The sequence below is a fragment of the Canis lupus genome, chromosome 13 (assembly GCF_048164855.1).
Source record: "Canis lupus baileyi chromosome 13, mCanLup2.hap1, whole genome shotgun sequence".
Classification (NCBI taxonomy): Eukaryota; Metazoa; Chordata; class Mammalia; order Carnivora; family Canidae; genus Canis; species Canis lupus.
Window position 1 is genome coordinate 20,935,710 of NC_132850.1, and position 21,528 is coordinate 20,957,237.

Below are 21,528 nucleotides of genomic sequence, written 5' to 3' on the forward strand. Positions count from 1 at the left end.
CTTTTAATATTGAAGTAATTTTCAGATTTGATGGTCTTTTCATTGGTGAATTCTTACTGACTTTTGAAAATTAAGTTCTATAATATGTATTTTCATAGCTGAAGGAAATAGTTTTCTGGTTTCTTTAAGAAGATCAGTACAGAGATTCACAAATTTGTAGTTAAACCACATTATGCATAACAACTTCTAGTAATTCTTTGACTTGTTATTGTCTTATTTTAAAGGTCAAGATCTTTAAATTTGATAGGCACCTTGATGTTTATAGGAGAACCCACTTCCCCCAGATGTTGGACTAATCCAGGAAAAGTACACAGAGTTATCCAAGAGCAAAGCACAGTTAACATTCACACTGAACATTTAGAAATTTGTAGACATTTTATGAGTACTTGAAAGAAAATTCTATTACTAGTCTTAAATTTTTACTTAACCATTCTAATTTTTAAAGCCTGAGTATCTGCCACGACTTTCAGCAACCCTTTCTGTGAAATGACTTTAAGTTTTTAAACATCATCTTTCAGTATGTGAATTCATAAGTAACGTTATGCCCTTTGACAAATGTTCTTTAATTTTGACTATAAATCATAGTATTTTCTGAGTCATGTTTCTTAAATTTCTAGGGGATATGTGCTAATTAAATCTGAAAGAGATTTGAGCCACATAATCTGAAATGGCAATCAAAAAGAAGGTTATCTCCTGCTGGATCAGGGCATCTATTTATGTTCCAATGAATAGTTCTTTCTGTATTTGATTACTCTGAGGTTGAACTACTAAAATAATACAGCTTAGACTAACTATATGGAGCGTAATTTACTTGAAATTTTAATGAATTTTTAAAAATGAGTTTCATTAAAAATGTTTAGTTAAAAGTAAATATCAAATATCTTGTTGGAAACTATAAGAAGTTGAGAAAACCATATATTTTCTTTCTTTTTAAAATTTCAAGTCATTTTGTCTCTACGCAAAGTGAACAGAGTGACCTAATATCTACCAGTAAAAATTGAAAAGAGGAAAGTTGGTATACCATAGTGCCTGGCACATGGTGGGCACTCTAAATATTTGTTGAGAGACTGAATGAAGATTTATGTAGTCATGAGCATAACCTGGAAGCTAGTTTTCATGACTGCTAGTATACCTGTCTGCCACTTCTGTAATTCTAGAGAAAAAAGTTTGCTTTCCCAAATGTCTTTAAATAGGAAGCTCAGAAAAGTTCATAACACGGTGTCTAGTAAATTAGGCCGACCTCAGGCCTAGAGGATAAGAAGGAAGAAGTTTGATTAAGGCTGACCAATATCTGCATAAGAAAAAATTAGTGAGTCTACCTTTATGTTTTATATCTGAATTGCTTTAGAGCATTATTTTTCTTCTCTTTGGTACCAGACACCCATTCCTAAAATGATCATGCCCCAGGAATATATTTCAAAATATTTATTTTAGTGTTAATATTAGTGAAAAGATAGAACCAATTTCACCATGGCAAATATTGAGTCTTTGTAGATTCTGCCAAGAGTCAGTCACATCAGTGTATTGAAATAACAGTAATGCTAAAAATTGTGACAACATGACTATACAGTTCTGGAATTTGAAGCTAGTAGTGTGTATTTTTAGACCATTTAAAAATATTATTTCTGTCCATATAGAATTTAGGTAACTTCACTCAAATCATGATCTTTAAGTATTTGAAGTGTGGTTTGTAAATTTAATGTCTTTCAAATAAATAGTGAACCCCCTTGCACTTCACCTTAACCATTGCCTAAACTTTTATTAGACTTAGAATAAGAAATAATCTATAATGAATTTCAACAGGAAGGTAATGGTAAGAGAGATATTTGAAATGATTTATATGGTTTGTACCTTATATTTTTAATATTTTGTAGGTTCAGGCACATGATCTATTTGGTACCAAGATAGAATATGCTTAAATGTAGCTCGCTGGTTTTCTTTCTTTCTTTCTTCCTTTCTTTCTTGCTTTATTACTTTCTTCCTTTCTTTCTGAGAGAGCACTCAAGAACAGGGGGGCGAGTCAGAGGGAGAGGGACAAGCAGACTCCCCAGTGAGCAGGGAGCCTGATATGGGGCTCAATCCCAGGACCCTGGAATCATGACCTGAGCCGAAGGCAGACAATTAACTGACACCCCGGCACCCTTGAATGTAGCTTTCTTAACTAGTGCACTTCGTATGAGTACCTTCGAGTCCACAGTGTCATATAATTATTGTGCATGTAAAACTTTTTTTTTTATTCTGAGAGACAGCATGAGTGAGCATGTGTGGAGGGGACAAAAGGAGAGGTAGAAAGAGAATCTCAAGGCGACTCCTCCCATGAGCCTGAGATCATGACCTGAGCCAAAATCATGAGTCATACGCTTAACTGACTAAACCACACAGGTGTCCCCCAAAAGAAGTTATTTTAAATGTAATTCCCTGGTAGCTTCTGGAGTGACAACACCATCATCATTATGTTATTTTTCTTAATTGAGGTATAGTTGGCATGCAACATTATGCTAATTTCAGGTACACAGCATAATGATTGGAACATAGAGTGGGGTGACCACTGCAGCAGATCCAGTCAGTATCTCTCACCATTACATAGTCACAAAATGTCCTTTTTCCTTGTAATGGAAACTCTTAAGATTTACCTTTTAGCAACTTTCAGATATACAGTAGATACAGCCGCTATTCTGTACATTACATCCTCAGGACTTATTTTAAAACTAGAAGTTTGTACCTTTCAACTCCCTTCACCTATTTCACCCCTGCTTCTGGCAACCACCAGTCTGTTCCTCTGTATCAGTGAGCTTGGTTTTGTTTTATTTTTGTTTTATAGATTCCACAAACAAGTGAGATTATATTTATCTTCCTCTGATTTATTTGAAGTGACATTATTTTTAAAGAAAATAAAGTCTAAGTAGTTGGTTCAGTTGCTCAGGGAACATTTATACTTTCAGAATAAAAATAATCTTGCTGTCTACACTGGTGGAAAAGTAGAATTTTGTTTTCAAATGCACTTTTTCTGGAACTTAAAAGATGAAATAAGTATCAGCTGTTTTTTTTCTAGTGGAATCTGGCATTCCTAATATGCTGCTCTGTAGTCACCACCTTCTAGTGGAAACTGTTTATTCATTTAGCAAATATTAGTGCTGGGGAGTCCAGGTGTTTTAGACAGATGAAGTCCATATTCTCTCAGAGTTTACATTGTATTAGGAAATAGTTAATTAAAACACACACATGAGACATACAGGCAAATATGGTACAGTGATGAGGGCTATGAGTGACTTGTGAATACCTCTGAGGAGCTAGCATTTGCTTTGAGACTTGTCTGATGAAGAAGGGATCAGTTATACAAAGACACGTGGGAAAAAACTTTGCATGTAGAGGAGCCTGCAAGTTGCAAGTCCCAAGGCCAGGAGTAAGCTTGCCATATTAGAGGTGCAGAGAATGACAGCCTGGACTGAGTGCAGTGAGCAAAGGAGTGAAGTCACTGAGAGAGGCAGGTGCCAGATCATGCAAGGCTACGATAAGTGACTTTAATTATGTTCTCGGTCATGAGAAACAGTTGGAAGGATTTGTGTAGCCTGGCTTTATACCTTGTGTTTTAAATATTCTTTTAGAAATATTTAAAACTTTGGTTGCTGATGGAGAATGCATTGAAGAATTAAGAAAATGGAGAGGATGAGTGGAGCTCATTTAGGCCGTTGTAATCAGGCAGGTAAACTTAGTTTAACCTACTATTACAGGAATAGAGATGGAGAGAAGTGAATGGATTTGGAAATGATATTTCAGAGTAGATTAGATATGAGGGTGAAAGGAAATATTGACGGCTGAATAAGTAAGTGTAATACATATTGAGGTTGTGAAGATGAAGGAAGAGGACTTGCTTGGCGAGGGTGAAAGGAATTGGTTCTATTTTAATCATATATAATTTGAGATGTAGTGCCTTTTAGTTATGTGGAATGGCAAGCTAATTAAGTAAACTTAAATTGGTGTGAATTTCAAAAGGGAAAAATTTATTAATTAAAAATAACCTAGGTTCTTTGTCCAGGAATTTGAGAAATAAAGTTGATTTATGCCTGTTTATTTTTCCATTTTTCTTTTTAAGTCTTAAAGAGAGTCTAGTTGATCATGAATTACAACAAAAAATATGTAGTCTGAAAATCTGGATATGGCTGTAATAGGAGTAAAAGTTGCATTCTTCAAAGAATATAAAAATTATACTTTGTGTTATACAACTATTTTGTTGATCCTAATCTAAAATAGCTACTTTCTAAATAAGATTAAACTTAAGTTTCTTAGAGATTATATCTTTATATTAGATATTTGCCCTTGTAAATTATTTGAATAAGGAATTCGATTCTTTTAATATGTAAATAATGATTTTTTTTTTTCAAGATAAAGTAACTTTAAAATGACTGTTTTGATCCTTAGAAGAACAAGATTAGCCATATAACCTAGATTAGAAATTCTTAATCTGGGACCTACCAGTGAATTTTGGTTAGGGGGTGAGCCCATACGTTGTTACGAAGAAATGACTTGTATCAGTACTTTTCGGGGAGATTGTCAATGGCTTTCATCAAATACGACTCAAAAGAATTTAAGAACCATGGCCCCAGAAAATAGTTACATGGAATAAATCCAAATCTTAAGAAGCGATAACAGTAAGGGAAGGAAAAGTGATTTGGGATACTAAGAATTAAAAAAAAAAAAATGACCTATGTATGTAGTAAACCCTTCTTATGGTAGCATCTCATTTGTGAATTTTTAAAAAATAATATTGTTCACTCTCCCACATGTTTTGGTTGTACAGATAAATGTAGATGAATTGAGTTTTGGGAGAACAATTAATCTCTGAGTGCTGCCCAAGCATGTATAGTTTATTCTTTCTAAAATTATCAAACAACATAATTTTTAGTTTGTGCAGGCTATAAAATTACTGAACTTTGTTAATAGATTGAAAGACTCTTACATGGTTTCTTGAAATGAGGTAAGAACTTTTATCTAAAAATAGTTTTCTTTACCTCTTAAGTACCTGACCTAGATGGTCTCCAGGAAGGAATTTTCCTTAGTTTTCATAATGAAATTCAATCTCCGGCAAAAAGTTTTCACCCTCCACCTTCCATTATGTTTATCTCACCAAAACTTTTGAAAAGTTTCTCTTATTACCAGTTACATAATCTATAAATACTCCATGATTCTTGTTGTTATTGGTCTTGTTTTATCGTTTACTGTTTTGGCTGACAACATGGAGTAATCAAATAGAGACTTGATTCAGAACCTGGGCTTTAGTATCATTCTTTAAGTTAATTGCTTGTTTATTTTACTGACTGAATGAAAGAACTATACAAAAGCAGTCAGAAGACTAGAGGAGTAGTTGGAAGATTTCTTAAAGCTCCCTCCATCTTTTTATCTAGGCAATCCTTAGGTGTCACATGGCCCTCTAGTGGAAGGGATGCTCAGCTGGACCGAGGCAACAGCAGGATATTCTCTGGGAATTGTTACCCAAGGGATTGCTTTTATTCAGGTAATCTTTATAGTTTGGATTAATTAGCTGGTTCTTACAACTTAGGCGATAGAAGTTTTGAATAGGTAAGGAGATATTTTACAGTAAATATCCCTATTTGTGGAAGACTCACCTAGATTAGCCCATTCCTTATTAAATACTATTGACCTTTTATTAAAGGATTGGTTGGGCTTTTTTGTTGTTATTCTTGTGTTGTTATAGTTGTTACTATTGGTGGTAGTGCCGTGTTTTGTTGTTTGCTTTTTATTTTTTAGTATTTTTTTAAAAAATAAAGTATACTTTATACTTGATAATCATCCCTCATAAGTAAGGCACTCTAAGGTTTATTTTTTGTTTTTATCCAGTTTTTCAAAGTAATATTTAAATATTTCCCCTTTTTTAAATAGTTTTGAATATTCATCTATACATTCTTAAAATTTTGGCACACAAAAATTTTCATTTTACTTTTCTATTTAAAAAAGTAGATAAATAGTGGAAACTATTAAATAGAATAGAAATGTAGGTGTTTGACTAATGAGAAAAAGGATTTTGAATTAATAAAGGCACAAAGAAGTATGGATCTAGAATTAGGGGCACTTATGTCTCGTTTCTTTCCTTCCTTAAAACACTTTATTTTATTCACTTATACTCTTGGGCATTCCTCTTCATGAGATTAAAGGGAGAGCTGTAGGTCCATAACCCGAGTCACTATTTTTTTGTTGCTGTTCTCATTCTCTTTGGAAATTTCTGGATGGGTGAATGAATTTAAGATGACCAGAATGCCAGTACAACAGTAGGAATAGAAGTTGACTTCTCTTTTTCTTCCCTATTTTCTTCAGACCTTTGTCATTACTGAGATTAAACTGAGAGGTTTCTGGCAATTTGGTGTTATAGTAATATATTTTGTAGTGATAAGTACTACTAATAAAACCCTTAAAGAATATGAAATAACTGATAAACTGAATGATAGCCTCTGATCCAGCAGGTGCTAAAATACCTACTTTTTGGTTTACTTTTATATGTCAAAACATAAGCAAAAATAGAATCTATAGAATAAGATGAGTAAATGTATTTACTGATTGTACCTTGAATGGGAAGCATAATACAAAATTAGATGCTTTTAGCATTTGACTTTGCCCAGTGTCAAAATAATGTTAATGAACTAATTGTTCAATTTGTTTTTATGGGAGTACTTTAAAAGTTGGCAACTAAATTATTTTACTTTTTCTTTTACTTTTAACATGAATTTTTTTCTGCTTATTAGGGCGAATCAGCACTTGACTTGGCAAAGCAGAGAAAAAACGTGTGGATGATCAACCATTTGCAAGAGGCGAGACAAGCGAAAGGATATGACAATCCTTCTTTCCTTAGAAAGCTGAAAGCTGATAAGGTAAATTCATGACTGAAGACTTACATAATCTTTTAAGTAAGATTCATAGGCATACTTTCTTAGCTGAGCATTTTTAGCTTTTATTTATTTATTTTTTTAATTTTTATTTATTTATGATAGAGAGAGAGAGAGAGAGAGAGAAAGAGAGGCAGAGACACAGGCAGAGGGAGAAGCAGGATCCATGCACCGGGAGCCCGACGTGGGATTCGATCCCGGGTCTTCAGGATCGCGCCCTGGGCCAAAGGCAGACGCCAAACCGCTGCGCCACCCAGGGATCCCCATTTTTAGCTTTTAATTTTGCCATTGGCCAGTGTAATTTTTAAAATACTATATTACCCAAGACAAAATGAAGTCAGATAGCAGTTTCTCAGGGCTCTGCCTACTTGGTAATTTGATAATTAAGAAGAAATATATGTAATTGTTTAAATCTCCATAGGCTAACATAAATTTTAGTTCATTGATTAAGCTTTCCTTTGTTAGTGAGAGAGAGATCATAAGTCCTTACTGTTTAAGTGCACTTATTAATATAATAAATCATGAAAAATTGTAGTTCTAATACGTATCTTTTTAAACTGCTCACAACTCTGACCTCTAATTGATTCAAGCTTCCCATTCTTTTATAGTATGTTGTAACTTTTTTTAGAGTGAGAGAAACTTAGATTCTTCACTTCTCTATAGAAAGACTGTATGACTGTTGGTTCAATTGCCTAATTGTAACACTATGATTTTAAAATTAAGAATATTTCCTCCAAAGAGGGGGTCTATATTCCTTAAAAATTTCCTTCCTTTAAAAAGGAAAAGTCAACTGGCAGTTTCTTTATAATACTTAAATAATTGACGAGGTATTTTGGCTAATTTGTCAGTAATCACAAGTTGAGTAGTATTATGCCTTGACTACCATTTTATTCAGTCTGTTCTAGTTGTAATAAAGATGCTTTATTTAAGGTTAATGATCTATGTGTTATCAGGACAAAATGACAAGTTTTGGACAAAGGGAAACGTGAAAACATGCCTCATTTATTTATAGTTCAGACTTCCTTAATGCGTTGAAACCATTGGTCATTACTTAGACATGAGAAAGGTTAGATTTATAGTTTATAAACTTACCTGTGGGGTGCCTGGGTGACTCAGTTGGTTAAGCGTCTGCCTTTGGCTCAATTCATGATCCTGGGACCTGGGGATCAAACCCTGAGTTGGCTCCCTGCTCAGCAGGGAGTCTGTTTTTCCCTCTCTCTCTCTGCCCCTCCACCCCAATTTTTTTTTCCTCCACCCCAATTGTACTATCTCTATCATGTGCTCTCTCTCTCTTAGGTAAAGAAATAAAATCTTAAAAAAAAAAAACTTGACTATTTTAGAAAAGAACCTTGACTATTCTCAACCCATAATTGAGAATAATGAGCAGTTTTTGCATGTCATGTGAACTCTTCCATTTTACTATTAGATATAACATAGAAAGTGATTTATTTTAATTTTCTCTGATAGAGCTCTGTCCTCTAGGGTGTACAGCAGTTTTTCTCAACACAGTGAACAAAGCCTGATGTCTCCTAATAACTAAGCTTGTAATAAAAGTGTCTTGTAGTACTTTGAACAGTCCCATAGTATTTATGCTTTCATTTTGTTTAGTGTAAATACTCTAAAGAATTTTTAAAAAATACATTGTCAGATAAAAATGACTTTGTAAATTCCAAATGTTTAATAATATACTTATTATTTATTTTTCTTGTTTTTAATTTTATAGTTAATATAGCTATATACACATTTATCTGTTTAGATATGATTTCTTTTTAAAAAGAGAGCTTCACAATTGCCTAGGTGGTGCATTCAGTTGAGCATCCAACTTTTTGCTTTCAGTTTGAGTCATGATCTTAGGGTCTTAGGATGGAGCTCCATGTGAGGCTCTGCACTTAGTGCAGAGTCGGCTTGGGATTCTCTCTCCCTCTTTGCTCTTCCTACTTGTTCTCTTTCTTTCTCTCTCTCTCAAATAAATCTTTAAAAAGTAATAAATAAATAAAAGAACTTCATTAAAGAGTTTAGCATAATTTTATTAACATTTCTATATTATTGTGATCAGTTCAGAAGTCAAGTGTTATGTATTTTTGGTTTTGCATTAGTATTTTAAAATATATTACATTTTTAAAAAGATTACTATATAAAAATATATGATGTTTGGGGGCTTTGTAAAATTAAGTATTTGTAATTATATAGACTATTCTCTTTTCATCTCATTAGAAATATTTAAATCGTAAGCATGATTTGATTTGCTAATCTGTGAAGTATCTTCTTTATTTAAAACTAAACAAACAGTGACACCTAGGATTCAGTAGTATTTTACTAAAAATAAGTCATCCCAAGGGGGAAAAATATTTTTGGACAGTGCTAGTAGATAGATGTGGAGGGAATCTTAATTTTAGAAAACAGTATTAAAAGCTCATAGATTTTTAAGGTTAGAAGATTTTAGACACAAGTGAGGGGCAAAGGGAGAGGGAGAAAGAGAATGCCTCCTAAATAAATGTTTAATAATAAGTTAGGAGAAAATCTCTAAATTAGTATTTTTCAACACTTAAAAACCCACGATCCCTTTTGTTAACAGTGGAAATCTCATTGTCCTCTTTAACACTGTTTATTATGTGAAAATGAATCTGGGAAGATGGAGTAGATATGCGCTTCCTATTCTTCCCCACTAAGTACAACTGAAAAAGCTGGATGTTATTGCTGTAATGTAAGAAGATTCTAGGGATGGAAAGAAGAAGGCAGAGTGGCTAGGGAGCTCAGGATCTGAAGAATGACATGGTGGCGAGTTCCTGCGTTTCCTTTTTTTTGTTGCATATATCCCAAAAGTGGAGCTGACAAAGCCAACAACTTAGAATCACAAATGGATATGGGCAAAAAGGGCTCCAACAAAATCTTGCTCTCTGGCCAAAGAACCACAGAAGAGGCAGCTTAGCAAGATAGAAGCTTTTAGAAAATAACTTTCTATCACAGCCAGATATTTGGCTGATATACTACAGCCAAAAACTGTGGCTCCACCCTGAATCACATGAGCAAAAGCCTAGACATTTACTCTTACCATACTGTAATGAAGTACCCGAACTTCTTTCCTGGGGTGGTGTCAGAGAAGACTAAATAGGGATTTGGGACTTTCATCCCCTCTGGCTGTTAATGAGGTCTCATCCCTGCTGTATCAGGGAAGACCACATAGGAAGCAATAATGAGGCACTCCTAACCCTCCTGGCCAGGGGAGGTATCAGTAGAGGTATAGTGGGGAGCTGGAAGCTCTACCTTTGCCCAACAGTAATGAGGAGCCCCCTGTCAGGCGTCATTGGAGTCCAGTTTGAGATCTGAACCTCCATCTCACCTGACAGTAACATGCTTCACTCTCCTCATTCTGCCAAGCTACATCAGAGGAATCTATCTAAAAACAAAACAAAACAAAACAAAAAAACAGAAAATCACTCATACCAGATACTAAGAAGGTCCAAAACTGATGAAATGCAAATCAAATAGATGCCAACAACATGATGACAGAGATATTAGAATTACCTGACGAAAGATTTTAGAGGAGTCATTATAAAAAGGCTTCAATGAGTAGTTACGAACATGCTTGAAACAAATGAAAAGTAGCCTCAGCAAAGAAATAGAAATCTAGAAATAGAATATACAGAAGAACCAAGTGGAAATTTTTAAACTGAAAATTATAATAACCAAACTTTGCAAAATTCAGTGTATGGGCTCAAAAGCAGAATAGAGGGGGCAGTGGAAAGAATCAATGACCTTGAAGATAGAACAATAAAAATTAGACATTATAACAAAGTATCTAACAGTGATATGATTAGAATCCCAGAAAAAGAAGAGAAGGAAGTTAGAGCTAAAAAAGTACCCAAAAGATACAGTGGCCCATAAAATCCCCAAATTTGACAAAAGACCAACCTATAGATTAAGAAGTGGAACAGAATAAAATCAAAGAAATCCTGCCTGAACACACCAAGTCAAACTTCTGGAAACCAAAGGCCAAAAAAAATTCTTGAAATCCCCTTGCTAGTAAGGGTGAAATAGATCAAATAACAATGGATTTCTCACCAGAAACCATAGAAGCCAGAGGAAATTGGCACATTTTCCAAGTGCTGAGTGGAAAGAACTGTCAACCCAAAATCTAGTATCCAGTAAAAATATCTTTCAGGAATGAAGGAGAAATCAACACATTCTCAGATAAAGGAAAATTAAGAAAATTTATTGCCAGCAGACCTACCCTGGAAGAATAGCTAAGAAATGTTCTCTAAACAGAAAGAAATAGATAAAAGGAAAAATCTTGGAACATAAGATCATGTAAACAAAATTATGAATAAGTACAATAGACTTCTCATCTCATGCTTGACAGTTGGAGCAAAAATTATAATATTATTTGATATATCTCTAAATGTAGGTATATATGTGAGACAATTTATAATCTAAACAGGGAAGGGTAGAGGGACATAAAGGGGTAAGGTTTCCACAGTTCACTTGAACTAGTAAAATGATGACACCAGTACATTGTGATAAGTTATGTTTATATAATATTTGAGTAACCACTAAAAAAACTATGGAGGGATAAACTGGAAAATACTATAGATGAATCAAAATATAATTCTAAAAAGCTTTCCAGTAACCCACAAGCAGCAGGAAAAAGAAAATAGAGAAACAAAAACATAGAGAAGTAGTAGAAAGCAAAAAATATAATTATGAGAAATGCAAATTAAAACCATGACTTACTATCATATGCCTATCAGAATAACTGAAAAAGTTGCAGCACCGCCAAATGCTGGTAAGGAAACAGAGAAATTACTCCTGATTACGCATTATTCATACATTACTCGTGGAAATACAGCACCCTGGAGAACAGTTGGACAGTTTTTAAAAAAACTTAACATGCAGTTACCATACAACCCAGAGGCTGCACTCCTGGGCATTTATCCCAGAGAAATGAAAACTTACATTTACACAAAATCCCATACATGAATGTTTATAGCAGCTCTATTCATAATAGCCCCAAACTAGAAACAACTCTACAGTCCTTCAGTAGGTGAAGGTTAAGCAGACTATAGCGCACTCATACCATGGGATGTTCCTTAATAATAAAAAGAAATGAACTAATGATACAAACAATAACCTGGGTGCATCTCTAGGGAATTAGGTTGAATGAGAAAGCCAATCCCTTAGGTTATATACTATGTAACATAAAATTCTTGAAATGACAAAATTACAGTAATGTAGAGCAGATTAGTGGTTGCCAGAGGTTCATATGCAGGTGAAGGTAGCTGGTAGGAGGGAAGTTGCTCTAAAAGGACCACGTGGGGAATCCTTGTAGTGATGGAAATATTCTGCATCTTAACTGTATCAGTGTCAACATCCTGATTAGGATATTGTACTACTGTTTCTCTAGATGTTAGCCTTTGGGGAAACCTGGGTAAAGGGTCCTTGGGATCTGTCTGTATTATTTATTACAACTGCATGTGAACCTATAATTGTTTCATAATCAAAAGTTTAATTAAAAATAGGTTACTGAATTATAGAATCTAGGTGGTGAATACAGCTAGTATTCACTATAAAATTCTTTCAGACTTACTATATATTTGAAAATTTCTATAATAAAATTCAGGAGAAAAAAAAATAAAATAAAATTCAGGAGAAAATAGATTTTTTTCATATCTACAGAAGCAGCACATCACCATTACATCTTTTTAAAACATCTTTGTGGCATCATAAATACATATGTTAAATAATATTCTGGGAAGAAAAAAAAAAAAAGAAAAACTCCAGAATCCCACACATAGGTATTTATCCAAGTGAAATGACTTCTGTTCACACAAAAACCTCTATGCAAATGTTTATAGTGGCTTTATTCAGTCTTCAAATTTGGAAATAACCCTAATCCCTTAGCTGCAGATGAAAGAACTGTGATACTATAATAGAATACTAGTTAGCTTTAAAAGGAACAAACTGCCGATACAACATGGATGAATGTCAGATGCGTTGTCTCAGGGAAAGAAGCCAGGCTTAAAGGACTGTGTCAGTATGATTCCATTTATAAGACATTCCTGCAAAAAACATAGGGGTAGAGATTAGTGTTTGTCCGGGGCTGGGACTGGGAGCACAGGGTATTTCAGGATATAACTGTTCTGTGTCTTGATTTTCACATAACGATGTATGTTAACAAAACTCAGAGAACTATACCCAAAAGAGGGTGAATTTTACTATTTGTAAATTGTATCTTTATTTTTAATAATGAAAAAATTATGGCTGTTGCTGAGGAAGAACAAGTATCTGAACTAAAAACAAGGCAAATTACAGATAATTTTAGAAAATAGTTTTTCAGGGCACCTGAGTGGCTCAGTTGGTTCAGCATCTACCTTCAGCTCAGGTCATGATCCTGAGGTCCTGGGATGAAGCCCTGTATGGGGCTCCCCGCTCAGAGGGGAGTGTGCTTCTCCCTTTGCCCTTCCCCCTGCTCATGCACTCACGTACTCTCTCTCAAATAAGTAAATTAAAATCTTAAAAAAAGAATACTTTTCCAATCAAGGCAAATTACAAATAATTTTAGAAAATAGTTTTCCAGTGACACATCTGCCTTCGCTCCCATCAGTACCCACCCCTTACATGCTCTGTCCTCCCGGTTATACATCTTCTCTAATGTCTTGATATAAAATTCTTGCATACTAGAGATGAAAATACAAATCAGGGGGATCCCTGGGTAGCTCAGCGGTTTAGCGCCTGCCTTCGGCCCAGGGCATGATCCTGGAGTCCCAGGATTGAGTCCCGCATCGGGCTCCCTGCATAGAGCCTGCTTGTCCCTCTGCCTGTGTCTCTGCCTCTCTCTCTCTCTCTCTCTCTCTCATGAATAAATAAAATCTTTAAAAAAGAAAATACAAATCAGAAAGGTTAGTTATTTTATGACAGCATAAAATTAAACTCTGAAGTTATATTTAATTATTTTTCAAGCCAAAATTACACATCATTCAAAATGAATTACAGTAATTGGGAAAGGCATGGCCACTTATATAAAAAATATTTATTTCAGTGGAAGCTAGCAGTATAAAAAGGGGCACTAAAAAAGTGTAATATCTTAGCCTTCAGAAAGGTAGTCAGTGAGGAAAGTAATATTTGTACTCTGAACTTTGTTAGGTCACAGCTGGAAGATCATATGTTCTATCACTTAAGGTTTAACTCTAGAGACTTGATAACTGCCTATCATTTTGTGAGGGGCTGCTATGTGGAGGAGGTAATTAATAGACTTGCTTTGTGTTGTTATGAAGGTAAAATTGTGGTAGGTGTCCTAAGGAAGTAGATAGGTTTTGTATTTAGAAGTAGGGACTTTGTGGGGATCCCTGGGTGGCTCAGAGGTTTAGCGCCTGCCTTTGGCCCAGGGCGTGATCCTGGAGTCCCGGGATCGAGTCCCACGTCGGGCTCCCGGCATGGAGCCTGCTTGTCCCTCTGCCTGTGTCTCTGCCTCTCTCTCTCTTTCTCTCTCTCTCATAAGTCAATCAATCAATCTTAAAAAAAAAAAAAAAAAGAAGAAGTAGGGACTTTGTAACAACTAGATCAGTACAAAAATGAAATGGAACTACCTCCAGAATGTTAGACACTGTGCTTTGAAATATGTTCAGGGGCACATAATCTTCATTCCGTGGACTCTGGGACTCTATAGACTGTTTTATTTTCTGTCTCATTTAAGATTTTAATATACTGTTTACATGTATCATTCAAAGTGTCTTCTTCAGGCTAAGCATCCTCACCTTTCTTTATCTGATGTAGCTCTTAGAACATCAAGTTATCCTGGTTCTTCACTCTCTAGTTATCAGTGGCCCTTTTAATTGCGTGGTATCGTCATGAACAGTTTTCTAGTTTACGTGTTGGCAGGTGGCACTGCTGTCTCCCGCATCTGAATATCTGGACCCACTCCTATAACTTACATTCTCTTTTTCCACAATTTTACCTAAGTACTTTTAAATTGCCTATTAAAGCCTATCTAAAAGACTGAGACTAGCACCTTGAATAGTACCTGTGCGTAGTAGGCATATTTGAATGAATGAATTTCACCTTCTGTTGCATGTTTTCACAAAGATAACAATGGTTCACATTCAGATTACTTGAAACATGCAAACTTTCTGACATTGTTTTTTTCTGTACAGGAGTTTCGGCAGAAAGTAATGCTAGGAACTCCATTCCTAGTTATTTGGCTGGTTGGGTTTATAGCAGACCTAAATATTGATTCTTGGCTCATTAAAGGGCTAATGTATGGTGGTGTTTGGGCTACAGTACAATTTCTTTCAAAGTAAGTATGTTGTTTTTAACTGTATTTTTAACTGTTCACGAAAGGATATAATTGGGAACTTGCTATGTAAAATTAATGTTTTGTGTGTTTAGAACACTGCCTTTATGTAATACGTTCCATCTTTATTTAATGTTAAAGAATTTTGGCAGACTTTTATCTGGAATCTTTTAAGTTTTTTAAAGTTGAAATTATTTTTTTCTTTTTCTTTTTAAATTTTATTTTTAAAATTTAAATTAAATTAGCCAACATATAGTACATCATTAGTTTCAGATGAAGAATTCAGTAATTCATCAGTTGCATGTAACACCCAGGCCTCATCACATCACGTGCCCTCCTTAATGCCCATCACACCCAGTCACCCCATCCCCCACCCACTGCCCCCCAGCAATCCCAGATCAATCAGAGAAAGACCATTACATATGGTTTCACTCGTGGAATATAAGAAACAGTACAGAAAATCATAGGGGAAGGGAGGGAAAACTGAATAGGAAGTCATCAGAGAGGAAGACAAGCTGTAAGAGACTCTTAACTATAGGAAACAAACTGAAATGTTGAAATTCTAAAGGTACTTTGGGTGACAAAGTCTAACATTTTTAAGGCCAGAATACAGTTTTAAACATTTCAGTAGAAGTAGACGAGTCATTGAACTCTGACTGTAATACACATATGGCCTATTTTTAGGTAATTATAATCCTTGAGCTTACCTTTCCTTAGGAATTATATTTTCTTTGGTCACTTATTTTAGCAGTTAAGGTAGAGTCTGAGCATATGAAGTAAGGCTTAGCCTTGGTATTTTCTCCTCTCTCATTTTTCTTTAAAATATTGTGATCTTTCCCTGTCTTCCTATCCTTAGATCCCTTTCCTTTAAGTTGCCCATTCAGTAAATCTAGGCAGTTGTCTATGATCAGATCTGAAACTTCCCACCTCGTCTCCATTTCTTTAGTACTTTGTTTTCACCTGAATTTCAAAAAAAAAAAAAGTTCTGAAAGTAATTCATATAGAGATGAGAATGACTGGTAATACACTAATGTGTTAACTGTCAGGAAGAAGCTTAATTCTAGGTAATTTAATCTCACTTTAGTGTTCCTAGGAGCTCCAAGGGATCCTATAAATAGGAATACTTCCTAATTAGCCTACATGGATAGTTGATCCTGCTTATGTGTAATAAAATTCATTAATACTTATTTTTCCCCCTGTTTAAAATTCTGTACATAATAACCTTCAATTCTATTACACTGCCAGTTCATTCTATTTGAAAAAGCTGTACTAAAAGCTTAACCAGGAGTCTGTAAGTAAGGAGAAATAATGAAGCATGAAGAAAAACTTGAGGATTGCTTTGTACTAGTTTATCAAAATTATAATGCATCTTTGGTGACTAATATGCTGAATGATAAGAGTTACTAAATATACTAAATTGTTGATTTAAGAGGATAGGAGTAGACTGAAATTCTGAGGTTGAAAAGTTCACAGAATAGAATATAATTCCATTTCTTGTCAAATTAGGAACTTCAACATCTTGCTGACTGATTCAGCTGTGCACTCATTTATTATTGATTACCGTGAAAAATGGTCTTGGTATTTATTTAAGGAGCCTATATTTCTGAATTTTGGTTAAGCCAAAGTTTACTATGTAGAATGTGTATAATTTTCATTTAAAAAATCATTTATTTTTGCAACAAAGTATAGAGCTCAAATTTTATAAAATTTGTATTTTGCAGATCCTTTTTTGATCATTCAATGCATAGTGCATTGCCCCTTGGAATATATTTGGCAACCAAATTCTGGATGTATGTAACGTGGTTCTTCTGGTTTTGGAATGATATCCTTTGGTTATAAAGGTCGTATCTAAAGCAACTTTTGTTACCTAAATGAATGTTTCATAGTAATTTAACATTAGGACTGAACTACTCATGATTTGCTGCGGTAAAACAGTATTTCTAGAAAAATACTAAGTGTGAACCAATATAAATATTGTTTTAAAATGTTTCATATTTAATAGATTGCTTTTGAAAGCTGCTTTTAATGACTACATCAATAATGAGTAGCTATTATTTATTGTTAAAGGGCATTTTCTTAAATGCTTTGTACACCTTTAATATACATTCTGTATGTTAATATTTTTATCTCCACATTTTGTAGATGAGAAAATTTAGACTTAAATAGGTTAAGCTGTTATCCTTGCCCAAGCTCGTCTCTGGTAAGGCAGAGATAGAAACACATACTTGTCTGATTCAGAAACATCTATTTGAAACCTTTTTACTAAACTGTGATTTTCATGGCTTAGTATCAAACTGTTTCTCTAAATATTTTCTTAATATCACAACTTTTTATTTTGTTGTGGTAGGTAACAGTTAATTTTTTCTTTTGTATCAGGAAAAGCATGCAGTGCTGTGTCTTCAAATATTGCTGATTATTTCAGTTTAGTATACTTTAAAAAAGTAATCTTATTTGAAATTGTAAGTATGCATATGTGCATATGTGTGTATCAAAGAAATAAGGCCAATGTCAACTTTTTATATTTTTATATAGAAAAGATCAAATCATTAAGACAGTCTGTTTTATTAAAATAAAGGCACATGTTTCACAAATGTCTGTTAGTAAATCATTTTTCAAAATATTAAAATACAAAGCTGTAAGATAGGTTTTAAATAGAATGCAATTTTTGTTGACTTATGACTGTTCTGAACAATTTTAATTAATACCTAGTTTCACTTCACAGTCTTGCATGTTTTAACGTTGTGTTCTTTTTGTTGTGTTTTAAACAAAAATGAAGTATCGAAAAACAAATGCTTATTTTGAGACAAAGGCACAGAACTGTGGCTACACTTGTCATTCTTACATTTTTATAGCATTATGCTTTTAGAAAGTATAGTGCTTTTTAAATATTTCCTTAGCCTAAGTATCTTTTGAAATATTTCCATGTAGTACTTTTTGCTACCTCATTCTGCCTTGTACTAAACTTTGACATAAAAATTGTTTCTCAAGGATTTATTGAACATTAGGATTGTTTTCTTGGAACAGTTAGCCTAGGTAAAACAGATCTGCTTATTTTCGTTACCTCATCTATTTTAAATTTATAAGGAGCACTGACCTCTGAAATGACATTAGTATTCCAGACATATTTTCTAATTTTGTTTCCTAAATTGGACAGTAAACTTTATATCATGAAAAAACTCAGATTCACATCTCAAAATAATTTTAGACTGTTGCTGTTCTATTAATCTGTTGTACATATAAGTGGAGAAAAGCAGGAAAATTAGTAAATCACAAATAATGAAAACTTCATGCCAGAGAATTTTATGTATTCTGACTTGAACTTTTTCTTTCTTTTCCTTCCTTTTTTGGAGATAGAATAAAATAGCTCTGCAAGCTTCCAAATATAGGGAGTTGAGAATGTTAGAGGTAGATTTTGAAAGGAAGGTCAGCACAATCAAGTCAATTTAACTTGCCCTATATAAGTCGCATGTATTAGTTTAATTTTTCAAATAAAAATTATGGTATGAGAATACCAAGTTTTTATATTTAACCTATCTGTAAAGGAGGGATGATCATAGAATTTTTGAGAAGATGAGTTTAATAAATTAATAAAGTATAGGACACACCTGACATGTAAAAAATGTTAAATAAGTGTGTGTTACTACCTTATGCATGACTTTTTGGATCATCGTGTTCACATGGGCTTTAAGTGTGCATTAACGGTTTCTTTTATCTGAATGTTTGTGTATATGCTGCTCACGGAATGTGGAATGAAATCACAAATAACTTTAAATTGTGATTATAAAAAGAAAAACTTAACACTTCTCTATGTTTAAAAGAACCATATCTCTATGCCCTATGTGATTTTAGAGCCATATTTTGTTTTTCAGTATTAAACTTCGCAGCCAGAGATAGGAGCTCTAGAAACTTATAGGAAGGGAACAAAAAGAGCCCAGAATAATTTATGATGGAAGCACAAGGATGTTAGAAGTTCATGAGGTTCATGATATAAGATGATGATTAAGATAATGGAGTTAAAAATGGTAGCTGTTGTCAGAAACTACCTCTATTGTTGACCTCAGCCTTTTTGCTGTTGTTTCTACCACTTTCCTCATTCAACTCTTGACTGCATATGTAATTAAAGCTGCTTAGACTAGTGAAAAATAGTCAATTTCCATTATTTGTGCTAATTATGCTCTATAAAGTTGCTGCAAACACTGAATTAGCAAATACTAAACCTGTTGCTCCTAGGGAAAAAAGAAAATGTAAGCCTCTAGTCAACATTTTTTGTCAGCCAATCAGTACATAACCTTGGTTTTATGTGTTTCTGTATAAATACCAAATATAATATTTGTCATTGCTTAACATTGAACTAACCGCCAGCAGTATTATAACCCATGCTTGAACAAAGCATATCTAACTCCTATCAAGTAAGGCACACCATAGCTCTCTCACATTTAGGAACATTTGATACACTTCAGCATTATAGTAGGAGGCCATTTTAAACAGCAAAATCACCGACAAGAAGCGCAAATAGGTAAACAGTAGGACATAGAATCAACCATAAAAAGATACTTGTTTACGGTATAAGAGCTGGAACAAGTAGGCAGACTATTGCCTTGTTGGATTCAGCTGTCATTGTGTACATAGGGTGACTCATATTTTTTGCTACTTTGCACATATCCATGAATGACTGTAAAAATACTGTGAGTATTGATTTTGTGGTTTCAAATTTTAGCAAGTAGGCATGAAGGTCAACTGTAAAATAAACTTTATTTTAGTATCTTATATATGATACCTAACGAGTGTTTCTGTGGTGATTATGAATTTTGTATTGATATAAACTATTCTAACAAATAAGTTCTTATTCTGTTTTGCTGTTCATTAAATAATTATCATCTCGATGTGCCTTACATTTTATTCAGTGCTTTTTGGTTTATAGTTCTTTCAGATATATTGTTTGTCTTGGTTCTCAGAGCAATTCTTTGAGATTAGAAAAACAAACCACACAAATCCTAATCCTGTTTTCTAACTGATGGAGACACTGAGACTCAGAGAAATTGTATGTCTTGCCCAAAGTCCCATAGATAGGTAATTATCAGGAGTCTTGGGTAGGACTCAGCTTTTTGACCTGATAACAGTGTATCTTCAAATGTCTTATCGTACACTCTGAACATAATTTTAAGTTTTTAAACTTTCCTGGAAAGTAGCATGTAGAAAGACTTTAAAAATACCCTTCATAAGTCATCAGATGTAAGTCAAAAATTTATTTACAAAGCTGTTTACCAGAGTACTATTTATAATCGAGAAAAAAATGAAAATAACCTAAGTATCCATCCTGAATGGGGAATAGTTGTTATCAGTTAGCTATGTGTAATAGGGGATAAAATAGCCATTAAAATGCTTTTCTAAGACTTGATGTGGGCATATGCCTAAGACCTAATAAGTGAAAAAATATTGATGATAAGCTATTAGAAATTTTATGTCTAAAAATAAATTAGTTTTCATTCAGGTTTTAAGTTAAATTAAGCTTAAACTAAAGACGGATATAAAAAACTTCTGGAACCTGGGATGATTGCATATATAAAAATAAAGACATTACTAAATTATCATTATCACCATCCTCTCCTATACATTTGCCTCTTAAGTATTTTTTTCCTGTAGTTTACTATTAGGACTTCTTCAGTTTTTTTGTGTATCTTTTCTAATTTCCTTATAATATTCTCTAAGCTTTTTAATACCTGTCTTTCAGTATCCAGTCACCACTTTCTGTGAATTCTGACAATATTGCTATAAATATCATTGTATATCATTTGTGTGTGTGTGTGTTTGTGCAGATGGAAGTGTTTCTGAAGTCGTTAAATATAATCTAATTTATTAATTCATGTGTATTTGACTACTGTGTCTAATGAATGATATGAGTGGGGCTTGTGTCTGTCTTCCTTTTTGCTTATTAGGGAACTCATTGCTTCAGTATACCCTTTCCTCACTCAGTCGCAGCATCAACCTTGATATTTATCAGTTTTCCCATACTCTATTCAGTTTATTGATCTCTCTGCTTGTGCCAGTACTGTTTTATTACTATAGCTTTCTCCTTCCTTCCTTCCTTCCTTCCTTCCTTCCTTCCTTCCTTCCTTCCTTCCTTCCTTCCTTCCTTCCAACTTCGTAACTTCCTCTCTCCCTCTCTTCTAGTACAGTTAACATACAGTGTTATATCAGGTTTAGGTGTACAATATGATTCAGTAATTCTATACATTATACAGTGCTCATCATGATAAGTGTCCTCTTGATCCCCTTCTCCTATTTTACCCATCCTTTCCTCCCCAACCTCCCCACTAAAGCTTTATTCTTAAATCTTGATATCTG

General features: G+C 34.0%; 1 protein-coding gene across 6 annotated transcripts in view; it reads left to right on the top strand.

Moving 5' to 3' along the window:
• ZDHHC17 (zDHHC palmitoyltransferase 17) overlaps nucleotides 1-21,528 on the top strand; it is a 189,731-nt gene that overhangs the window by 51,767 nt on the left and 116,436 nt on the right. For all 6 annotated transcript variants that reach the window (XR_012005673.1, XR_012005674.1, XM_072772849.1 and 3 more), the window contains exons 8-10: nucleotides 6,756-6,881; nucleotides 15,044-15,186; nucleotides 16,905-17,005. Coding sequence is in view for 4 of the 6 variants with exons in the window: in XM_072772849.1 (XP_072628950.1) it covers nucleotides 6,756-6,881; nucleotides 15,044-15,186; nucleotides 16,905-17,005 (370 nt within the window). In the remaining 2 variants the exon portion in view is untranslated. The remainder of the gene's footprint in view (nucleotides 1-6,755; nucleotides 6,882-15,043; nucleotides 15,187-16,904; nucleotides 17,006-21,528) is intronic.